The sequence below is a fragment of the Canis lupus genome, chromosome 10 (genome assembly GCF_011100685.1).
Source record: "Canis lupus familiaris isolate Mischka breed German Shepherd chromosome 10, alternate assembly UU_Cfam_GSD_1.0, whole genome shotgun sequence".
Classification (NCBI taxonomy): domain Eukaryota; kingdom Metazoa; phylum Chordata; class Mammalia; order Carnivora; family Canidae; genus Canis; species Canis lupus.
The window spans coordinates 41,540,402-41,552,438 of NC_049231.1; the positions used below are offsets into that span (position 1 = coordinate 41,540,402).

Sequence of the window (12,037 nt, forward strand, 5' to 3'; positions counted from 1 at the left end):
TTTCAAATATTCATTTTGATTCTCGCAATATTTGTCCAGATATTTTTAATGAGAACTGCCCGAAGCTCCATGTGTCAAGGAAAGAAACTGCAGAAATTCCAGCTGTATTGTCTAAATTCAGAACTTGAAATTCAGCTCCAGGGGTGTGGGTGGAGTACAACAACCATTGTTTGCTAAACCCCATGCTCTTAAGACTGCTGGTTTGGACTGCCCTGCTCCGTAAGCCTTTCCCGTGGGCGTTTCCCTGGGTGAGGACCTGTCCTTTGTCCTCTTGTTTCAAGAGTATCTCCTTTTTGGAGGACAAAGCATTTATCCCTCTTTTCCTCTTTCTGATTGGTTTTTTAACTTCTGCATTTATAACTCTGGAACATGCCCCTCTGCCCATACACACAATCCCTTTTAAAGATGGCATAATTAGATAATAGGGCTGCCTCCTGAACTAGGTCCAGAACAGGCACAAACTCAAAACAAGGGCAGCCTTCACCAGTGAAACAGTACACCAGCGAAACCCAGAGTCTTGGTTTCGCTCACTCTTAGTTACCCAAAAAAATTCCTGTAAGGAAACAAAATAAATGAAACACTATGGGGCCTTCCTTCCTTTTCCACTGGTCCAGGGCTGTGGTGCTGGGTGACCCCTTATTTTGAAAGTTTCTATCTGGCTTTATTTCTAGTATTTTCTTTAGTTCCAAGATAAACTCCAATAGGAATAAAAATATTAAAATTATAAAAACCAGTCAAAGGATAATTCATGTTCTCATTTCACTATACTTAATACAAGACACAGACTCCGGAAGCAATGATTTGGCCACAGGCACTGTTAGCTTCAATTAGCACTTGAACATCAAGCCAAACAGAAAGGAAAGTACTGGTTGTGGCAGCAGGTGCATAAACAAGACCAGAACCATTACTTGATGTAGTGACGTGATGTTAAGAATTCAAATGATGATGGTAAACACAAAATTCATTTTTTAGGTTACTCAATATATTTTTTACAACATCTCTAAAGGTGTTACTCTAGCTCAGTGGATAGAATAAGTGACTTTGGACTCAGGTCTAAATGTTAATACACTGCCATTTGTGTCCCTGGATGAACACTTGGAGCAACTGTGTGTCCTTAGTGAAAGCTTTTCTGACACTCAGTTTCTTCATCTATAAAATGGGGATAATAATCCTAATGGCAGCTTCACAAGATTATTAAGAGAATTAAATTTTTAAAAACGTGTATGAAAAAATTCTTAGTAAAAAAGTGAGGTACTTAATATGTTTCCAATTAATGGCACAGGGCTCACCAAGAATATATGTGCCTCTTCAGATATTATATGAATGTTTTAGTAGTCAGTCACTCTCCTGACCCCCTTCCACCCTGTTTGTAAAAACAGATTTTCAGAATTATATCACTTTCCGCTGTATTTGTCCATTTTAAAGTCAAGTTCTTTTTTTTTTTTTTTTTTTTTTTTTTTTTGAGGGTGGAGGTCTGCTGTTTCTTTCCACTGGATCTTTCCCAAGTGAGAAAAAATCAAATTCTCAATTCTTCTCAGGGAGAGAGTTTAGTCAATGGTTCTGAACCAAATAGACCTGGTTTTCAAGATCTTTGTTGGAAGCAGGGAGACCTTGGACCTGTTACTCAGTCTGTCCTTTCCTTTAAGATGGGGTGACACCACATCTATGTACTATGTGATAAAGCATTTTGAATAGCGCCTGGCATATAATAAGTACCCTGTAAATGTGGGCTATTATTGCTGTTTTATGCAAGACTGATCTCTTAGGACATAGAGTACACACCTTGATTTTAGGACCAATTTTGATTCAAGGTCTGCATTGTTGTTCCTGGAAACAGAGTCATGGCCATCTTGGTTCAGTTTACAACATGGCTCCCATTACTCTGTTGAAGAAGCCCAAACTTGAAGAAGGCCGGGCAGTGGAAATTTTTATTTCTGACATGTCATACTCACTTTGACTACGACCCTTGGCTTGGAAGCGTATTAGAGTCTCAGAAAGAAAAAGAATTTATTAAATCAAATATTGTGCACAGATGAAACAACACATCACTTGCTAATTACGGGAGTGACTAGCACTGGTGCAGGCATCTCTTTTATTCCCCTCGGCTTATGGCCCAATTAACAATTAGCAGTGACTGATGTCCTAAAAGGAAGCTTTCTGTCTGCACTGCTGGCTTTTCTCAGGAGGAGTTAGAAATAAGATACTTGACAGAGTTTACTCAGGAAAAAATAAAAGTTAAACTATAAGAAACCACCTGTATTACTTGTGGATGAAATATATTTACAAGAACCCTACACAACACCAACACATACACTGACTTTATTTATTTAGGAAAAACTACTTTCCCTTATTTTAGAAAGTTATGAAACACAGCAAAACTACCTTTTTTTCCATGCTGAAAATCCTTAAACACTTATTTCACTAGTTAATACTTATAAATTAAAAATAATCACTCTTTCAGAGGGGAGGTCTCTTACACAAAAGATTCCAAGCTGAGGAATTAAAGCCCATTGAATGTTTCCCAACACAGAGAAATTTTCCCTTTCTTCACTGGGTACCTATCATGATATGCAGAGTTAGGTCTTCTAAATTCTTTGTCTCTTTGAGAATAAACCATGATTAGGAATGGACACCATGGTGACCATCTCCCCCAAACAAGAAAATACAATAATTTTGAGATAATGACAAAAAAATTAAATAAGCTTTGCTGGAAAAACATGAATCTGTATCCAGACCTGATCTCTGGTTTTGCTATGGATTGATGCATAGTCCCAAGCATCCTCTATTATGTTATTCAAACTGCCTCTCAGAAAGGTCTCAGATGTCTGTTATTTATACCTCTTCATGTAATTAAATTAACGTATGTCCTCTGTCATGAGTACATATATTTTTGCCTAAATAATTGTAGCTGTTAGTAACCAAACTCTTACTATAAAACAAGCACTAAGCTGAGAATTTAAAAAATATTATCCTATTTAATCCTTTTGATCATTCTACGAGGTAGATAAAATAATTATTTTATCAATCAGTAAATTTCAGCTTGAAGACGATAACTAGGTTTCCCAAAGTCCCACAGCTAAGAGCAATCTCACTCCAGAGCCTGAGCTCTGAACTAATGATATTGATTTAAAAATCTAAATGATCTGAGTAAAAAAAAATAAAAAAAAAATAAAAAATAAATGATCTGAGTGGTTGGCATCTGAAAAGGCGAGGAAGTGTTCTAGGAGCTTCCCTGCAGGCTAAAATCAACGATGTAGGCTAAAGACCTGAACAGTAGTAGTAGTCACCTCTTATATCTAGAAATGGTAATTCTATCACTAAATTCGAGTGGCAATTCTAGCCCTACACCCAAGGACCCTTTAACTTTTTCTCAGAAGAGAAGCATAGAAGTATATGGCCTTCATGAGAGAAAAAAACATGAGGGAAGCACAAGGAAGTGTCCAGCATGCCACCCCCACTTTGTCATAGCAGATTTTCTTCTACAGCGAATGTTTCTCTTTTAGCAGGTTGATGAAAGACAGGAGAGGTCCCATGGCATCATGTCAGGTTTGGGCAAAGTGAGCACAAATATTCACCACATCCCAAACACCAACAAACATGTGGAAAACCTTTTAGGCAGGAAGCTGCTGTATAGGATAAATAAGAGGAAATGCTACTCTACCCAATTTCAGAATTTAATAAAACCTAAGACCACTGAGGCTAGCAATAGGAACAGGTTTGAGAAAGTAAAAAACAAAACAAACAAAAAACCTAGAAATGGAAAATTGGATTTTGTGGGTTGTATGTTTGGTTTTATGAGGTTGAAGACAAAAGGGCAAATTCTGCCACTGGCAGAAAAGATGTGATGCTCAGTGGACCCTCGGCCAGGCCCAGGAGAGCACCCTCAGGGATTCTAACCCCTCCCTGAGCTGAGTAGGGAGCAAGAAGCAGATCTTTCTCAACACTCAAGAGAGAACTTTCTCTGCTGCACTGCTTGGTGCCTGTTAGAAAAACTCATGATGTGATATCGATATCCAAGAGCACTCTTTGGGTACCAATCACACCCTCAGCCAATCCCCAGAGTGGACTGTCGCTAGTGGAATCAAGATCAGATCACACTGCATTTTGAAACAATCCTGGATGACTAAGGAAAGAGGCCATTTCCACCATAAGCTCTCCAAGTCTATACCAGAGCTACCAGGACCCCTAGAGCCCTCAACCTGTCATACCTTTTCAGGAAGGAACTGCAGGGCCACTTTCCCAACTCAGGCAGCCAGGGTTAGACAGTGTCTAGGTAAACAAATGGCCTCAGGGCAAAGAACTCTATTGTGGTTTTTACCAATTAAAGGGGTGAGTTCCCATCCATTCACTAAATCCCACCATCCCTCTCTCAAACGGCACCAGCATGTCAGAGAAAACAAAAGAATTAGATAAATTCCATTGATCCTTAGACTTTGCTGGTGACTCTGGGAAGGGGCCTTCACAGTTTGGATTTCTGTTATATGGATAATCCAGCAAGGAACGCAGCTGTTATCTACCTCTCAAAAATTGGTTTTGCATATGGCTTTGGAAAGGTGATTTCTGATGCCCTTACTCTGTCTCTGTATCTTCACCTACAATTTGAGGATAATGGCTCACTGACTCCCTCTCATGGGAGGGAAAAAACTCATAAAACTGTTGCGTTGACTGCTTGTTTGTTTAAACAATAATAAAGAAACACACACACACACACACCAAACCCAAAGCCCAGAGATCCCTGGGTTTTACATATACTTCTATCTTTTACAGCTGATTGTTTGGTAGTATGCAATTTAAAATATTTAGACAACCTAGAAGCAGTCTTATATTTCAGATGCAAAAGAAGAAAAGCCAAGTGGGCTCTTTTGATTGCCATTTCTACCACTGCAGCAGGAACCTGAATAAATGCCATTCACAAACTATAAATCCAGGGAAAGTCATATATCCTTTGTCAGTCACTGGTATGCATGGGTTATACTAGAGAACAAGTCCATGCCCTTCAAAACGCTGAGCTAGCACCAGCCAGTTTCCCAACACCTCATTTTTGTCACCTGGAAAATAAGATGTCTGACAACATCTCCTCCTCCTTTTGTGGGTTGTATGTTTGGTTTTACGAGATTGAAGACAAAAGGGCATGATTTTTTCCTGATGTAAAAGGTCACTGATGCCTCAAGATTTATAGATAATCTACCATGTACAAGGCACTGTAATAACTAAGACCAAAAATGGATACAAGTTAAAAGTAATAGAAAAAGAATAAAACCAAGAGATAAAGAATGCAATTGATGAATGGATAAAATTTTAAATGAAGGGACAATCCTCCCTGTCTTTCAGATCATGGTAGATGCACATGCACATGCATAAGTGTAATTCCCAGGTAAGTTCTGTAACACACTCAGTGGGGTGTGGGTGCACCGAGGAGGAGGGAGATCACTTCATTGCTTCTGAGTAAGAGGAATCAGGGCAGGTGTAGGGACCTGGGTGCATTGGAAAGCATACTTTAGAGATGCATAGCATTAAATGAGTTGGGGATGGTTAGGGATGACAAAAATAGCAATGGTAAAGGATATTACGGTTAATTGTTTATTACAGATCAGCCATTTGGCACAATAAATAGCACTTAATAAATATGTGTTCATCTACAGTGACCAGCAGAGAGAGAAGAGGAAGGAGGGCAAGGAGGGAGGAAAGATAAAGTCATCTAGAGAAGTTGGTGAGCTAGATAGAGTGTGAGGTTCAAGGTCAAGTCTGGGGGTGATGAGGATGGAAAATTAAATTGGGAAACAGTTTCAAATCCTAGGGCACAGTACCACAGCCTCCAACTGCACATCTAATAAATACCTGTTGTTCGTGTCATTACTTTTAAAGCCTGTTTATAGATATTTTGTTTTTAAAATAACTATTCCAATTATAAAATAGACCATGACCCCATTGTTCGCAGATTAATCCTCTAGTACATGTCACATCCATTTATTATTGCTACTGATTAAATAAAGCCACATTATGGCAAATTTTACCTTTTCCCAGAAATATAATTATTGAGTGCATTCTCTTGGGAGGGAGGACCGCCAGCTTGTGAAAGCAGCAACTCACATGACCTTGGGCAAGGCGTCCTTATTTGTAAACACAAGAGGATTGGGCCAGAGGATTTCCAGGCCCTTCCCAGTTCTAACATGATTACAGGCTGCACATGCAGATAGTCAAGGTGAATTACTGACCAATCATGCTTATATCTCAATAATTTTCATGGATCACACACTCTCAGGAATTTTAGTAATAATTCCTGTGATGATTAACATTTATCACTCACAGGGAATTCATCTACAGAGTACACCAACTAGGAATGTAGCAGAGCCTGCAAATTTGTTCCAAGTTTTTCTCCAAAAGAATCTCCTTTCCTCTTATAGATGCATATCTAACAGCTTCCAAAAAAAATGAATTCAGTAGCTCTCTTTGTAACTCTGAAAATCCTTCTTCGATAATAGTAGGAAAATGGACTCTTGAAATACATGGAGACAATCATGTGGACGATGAAACTATTTTCTTTGGAGTAAAGGACTGTGGGACCTGTGGTGTTGCCTGCTGGGTCTGTACTCTGCTGACCATCGGGACTCACATTCTGAGATTTTTTCCTCACTCTCCTCTCCAGATTCAAACTCCTCATCTACTGCGTGGAACAGTGGTTTGGGCCGTAGTGCCTCCCTTCTGCCCACACCAACATGCTCTTCTTGGCTTGTGTTTCTTTGATAACCGAAGTGGTGCGGCTTCCCTCCTCTGGGTAAGCTCTTCATTGGGATTATCTCTTGTGTCAGCCGTCTTTCTGAAGTGTCCCTGTTCGAGAGCGTGCTTTGAACATAATGGACGGGAATTCTGAATCGCTGCTGTCATTATCTAAGAAAATACGACAAGAGGAGAAAAGAACATGACTTAACATCAGATAGAAGACTTCCTATCTGGATGGCAAGAACTCAGAGTGAAGCAGAGTTCTTCTTGAGGTTCTAGCTCTTACACTCATCTGTCTGACTTTCCCCACCCCAAGGAGGGCATAGAATAGAAGCTTATGTGCTGTGTTATAAATAAATAGAAAGGCATGGAGACCTGTGTATCAGGCTAGACTCCTTCAGGCAAGTAAGGAAGTGTTTTTTTTTTTTTTTTTTTTTTTTTTGTGTGTGTGTCTGTGTTTTGTTTTGTTTTGTTTTGTTTTTTACAAAATCAGATCAACTGGCCATAGGCATTAGGCCATAAGGCACAAAGATGCTTTGTGTTGTCAGAGATCAATCCTTAACTGAAGATTCTATGGTAACTGTGATATGAACATGGTTAGTTTGGTTTCTTGTTGTTTGTTTTTGGTTTTGCTTTTTTAAAATATTTTATTTCTTGATTTAAGAGAGAGCATGAGTGGGGGCAGGGCTGCAGAGGGAGAGGGACAAGCAGACTCCTCGCTGAGCAGGAAGCCTGATCCCAGGACCCTGGGATCATGACGTGAGCAGAAGGCAGACACTTAACTGACTCAGCCACCCAGGTGCTCTGGTTGGTTGGCTTTTTAATCAGTGGTTACCAGAAAGCACTAAATCTGAGTTTCATCCCTTTGACCTTAAAATAGCCCATCTTGGAGAAACAGGGATGGGAGAGAGCCAGAGTAGAGAGCTATGTGTGGCAAAATCAATGTGACTAGATGTCCTCCCTTCAAAGGAGGTAAGAGGGTGAACAGATTCCTGCTGGCACATGAGAACAATGATAGTGGTGGAAATGTCCATATTTTGAAACTCACTATATACCTGTCACTGTGCTATTTTACATCTCCTTTGCCATTTAAACCTTATGACAACCCTTGAAGATGAGTGAATGGATTACCTCTTCATGAGTGAATGAAGATTTCATAGGTAAGGAGGCTGAGGTTCACTTAACCTTTCAAGAGGTTAAGTGAGTTTCAGTATCACACAGTGAAGATGGGACTGCAGTTTGAACAGAGTCTGACCAGCTGCATATCTGCTCTCCACCAGACTGTGTCTGGCTCCCTGATACGTGCATACACAGGTCGGGAGGCTATGCCAAGAGCAGAAGCAAGCCACTGAGTATCTACATAACACCCCTTCTCAGAGGACCTTCCAAAAACCTCCTTCATGCCTACAACATTGCCTTTTCCTTACTTCACTGTGCATACATCTTTAAGGGAGTATTTTTCACAAATCCCATTGATTCTCACTTCCTCAAATTTTAACCTTATAATTTTTTTTGCCCTTTAAATATTCTCCTGAGAATTTAAGTATTTTAAGAACTTTATGCTTAAATTTGAAAGCAGGCTTCTTTCTCCCACTCTTTATTCCCTCTTAAAAAATCAAACACAAAACGAAATAAAAACCCCACAGCTAGAACTGAGATGCACATAGATTTATATATAACAAAATGTATTTAGTCATCAGAAAAACGTAAAATAATCTGTTCTAGAAGTTGAGGGGAGTAAGGGACAGGAATCAACTTCTTTGAATTAAAAAAAAAGTTAAGAATATTTGTCCATTTTTCCCTACTTCCCCTTAATTTGTACTCTATGACCTGGCCTGGAACAAGAGTTCCTCTTGATCCTTTGGGGCTTGGAATATTACCTAAGAAAACAATAGCCTGGATGCTTCTGCCAAGAGCAGTCCTTTGGCCCACTCCCCTCTCCCCCAACCTAGTTTCCAATCCGTTCTTCTGAGCATATGCTCCCCATCGGCAAACAAATTATAGCTGACGTTTTCTGACCACCTCTGCTTCTTGAAAAGTAGTTTCCAAACATTAGGAAGAGGCTTGAGTGGACAACTTGCAAGATGCCATTCAACTTAAGTCAGTAGATCTGTCCAAAAGGGGAGGAGGAAGCCAGTTGAAAGCGGAAGAGGAAGGAGGAAGAGTGGGGGCTGGGCTCTGTCCCAAATGCACAACCTCCCTCAGGTCAGCAGCTAGGCAGGCAGTTCCAGGGAGGCATTAATGGAGACCTGGCAGCAAAATCTGAATATCTGTTCTTCTATCTTCCATTTTGACTTCTGGACTTGGGCACCCAGGGGCAGGGTGAAGGAAAACAGGAAGTGCTTCTGCACAGGGCAAGGCAGAGCCTGATTCCCAGGGGGAGAGACTGGACGATCTCCTACAATATATGCTGTTTAGAGAACCAGACCTTGGGTGCAGCCCTCTCTTCTCCCTCTCCTCATAGTTCTGTTTTAATTCTGATACAATTTACCATTTTAACTTTTTCTTTTTTCCATTTTGGCCATTTTGAAGTGTACAGTTCTATGGCATTAAGTACATTCACATTGTTGTGTGTCCATCTCCAGAACTCTTCCCTCCTCTCCAACCCACATGAATTGTAAGCCATCTGAGAGCAGAGGAGCAGTGTCCAGGAAAGATCTCTCTACTTATAATACCAAGTGGTTCCTTGCAAAAGAGCCTTGGAAGAATATGTGGGACCCCCAGACATCTAGAGTAAGTGATACTCCAATACTGGAGAGCAAGGGGACAGTAAGAAAGGAGAATGCTCTCCAAGTCACAGCCTGGTTAGCCAAAGGCTGCCTGCAGGAGGCTGGCTCTCCTCCATATTCTCCCCTAAAGGCCCTCTGGCCACTCCTTGAGTAGTCCTCGTGCAGAAGGACTTCAAGTTTGGAGAGAATATGGATTCAAATAGTTGTGCCCAGGGACACAGTGAAAATGACCTCAGTCTAACCCTGATTATTATAATGCTTTGTAACTTATTAAGAATGATAACATAAGTCCCACTTTGAAAGGATATATGTATCTTAATGTTTACTGCAACATTATTTACAACAGCTAAACTATAGAAGCAGCCCAAGTGTTCACTGATTGATTTATGCATGGATAAAGAAGACGTGGGGAGTGTGTGTGTGTGTGTGTATACATATATATGTGTATATATATATATATATATATATACACGTGTGTATGTGTATATATGAGTATGTGTGTATATATATACAAACATATATATAAAGGTATATATAATACATATTATATATATTAGAATATATATAAAATGTAATATGTTGGAATATAATGGATTATACATATATTTATATTTTTATATATGGAATATTATTTGGCCATCAAAAAGAATGAACTCTTGCTATTTGCAAAGACATGGCTGGAGCCAGAGAGTATCATGCTAAGCGAAATAAGTCAGTCAGAGAAAAACAAATACTATATGATTTCACTCATATGTGGAATTTAAGAAAGTAAATGAGCAAAGGGAAAAAAGAGAGAGACAAAACAAGAAACAAACTCTTAACTATAGAGAACAAACTAGTGGTTACCTGAAGAGGTGGGGGGGGGGTGAAATAGGTGAAGGGGATTAAGAGTACATTTATTTTGATGACCATTTAGTAAGGTATAGCATTGTTGAATCACTATATCATACACTTGAAACTAATATAACACTGTATCTTCAGTATATTGGAATTAAAATTAAAAACTTAAGCATTTTAAAATAGGTCCCATTTCATTACTTTCCCTTTTCATATTTCTAGGTCTATTTTTGCTCACTTAATAAAATTTTGAACCAGTTGTGCACATTTGAAAGAAAAAAAGTGCACTAGGCCATGATGTCATTCCATGCCTAGTTTAATTCATGTTCAACTGACAAATTAAGTCTTCTTCGATATTCTTCAGTAGTATTAATTATAATGGGTAATATTTCTTTCTCATTTATTTGATTTCAGACACTGTTCTAAGAGTTTTGTATGCATTGCCTGGCTCCACCTCAGGGCGAAATTGTTGTTTCTGGGAGGTACCAATATTCTCCCCTTTACTGAAACAAAATGACAGAGAAAATGACAGGCTATTATGTTTTCTTCATATAAATCCTACATATATTTTTCTCAGATTTTATTATTACTATGGAAAATAATAGTGAGATGCCTTTTAGGGTATCTACTCAAAGAATAGGATCCTTTGACCTATTCATTTGGTGAATAATGTAAGCATATTTCCAAATGTTAAACAATGTTACTTCTGGAATAAATTCCACTTTGTAAGGTATAGTATCTCTTTAATGTTCTACTGTATTTGTTTATAATGCTTTATTTAAGAATAGCACATTTGTGCTCAAGTGGGATTGCTCTATGGTGATCTGCTACAGGAGCACATGATATTGAGGTCCATCATAAGAAATGACTGTGAGAATTTCATGTTTTCTATTCATTCAAACAATGTAAATAGCACCGGATTGTTTGTACCAGGAAGATTTTTAGAAATTAATTTATTATACACCCTACAGTGGTGGTCTTTTGTTTTGTTTGCTTTTATTCGTGGATTAGCTCTTCTATAACATAAAATGACACTACTTTCAAGACAGTGCTCTGGGAATAGATGGCTAGATCAATGAAAGAGAACTGAGAGCCCCAAACTCTCTTAGGATAAATGACTTTAGCACAACAAAGATGGCTTCTCATATTGGAGGAAGAGATGGGGTAGGGACAGGTGCATGGCCATTGGAAAACAATCTGAAGAGTGTCTCTGTCTTAATCCACATAAAGATAAATCTCAAAGGGTTTGAAATTTAAACAGAATCATTAAACTAGTAAAGTTTAAAAACATTGAGTAAATTGTTTTCTAATTTTTCTGTGGAGGATGGAGCAGATTTGATTAATCAGAACAAAACCTTCTAAATGGCAAGTATATCTAAAAACTAAAAGATAAATGTGAAACTGGAAGAGGAACCATTGGCAACAAACATGAGACAATAGATGATATCCTTGTTATACAGAGTTCTTCCAACTCATTTTAAGAAAATAAACAATGGAATAGAAAAAAAAATGACCCAAGACAGAAACAGAAACTGCCCAAGAAGAAACACAGTTGCTTCCAAAAAATACGAAAAGATGTTTTTAACCTTATTAAAAATCAGAGACTCAGATGAAAATTAATATGGTATATATGGTATATAAACATTATCCTATCACATCATAGATTACTCAAAAGTTTGAGTGATGGGTAAAGTGTCTGGAAATGACCTTTCTCACAGACTGTTGGTGTGAGGGTAAATTTAAATATGTGT

The 12,037-nt window shown here is 38.7% G+C and overlaps 1 protein-coding gene across 1 annotated transcript in view; it reads right to left on the minus strand.

Moving 5' to 3' along the window:
• Positions 1-1,417: 1,417 nt before the first annotated feature.
• Positions 1,418-12,037, minus strand: part of SLC9A4 (solute carrier family 9 member A4) — a 72,876-nt gene continuing 62,256 nt past the window's right edge. The window contains 2 exon segments of the mRNA XM_038550909.1: positions 1,418-6,812; positions 6,815-6,888. Of these exon segments, the coding sequence (XP_038406837.1) occupies positions 6,534-6,812; positions 6,815-6,888 (353 nt within the window). The 3' untranslated portion in view covers positions 1,418-6,533.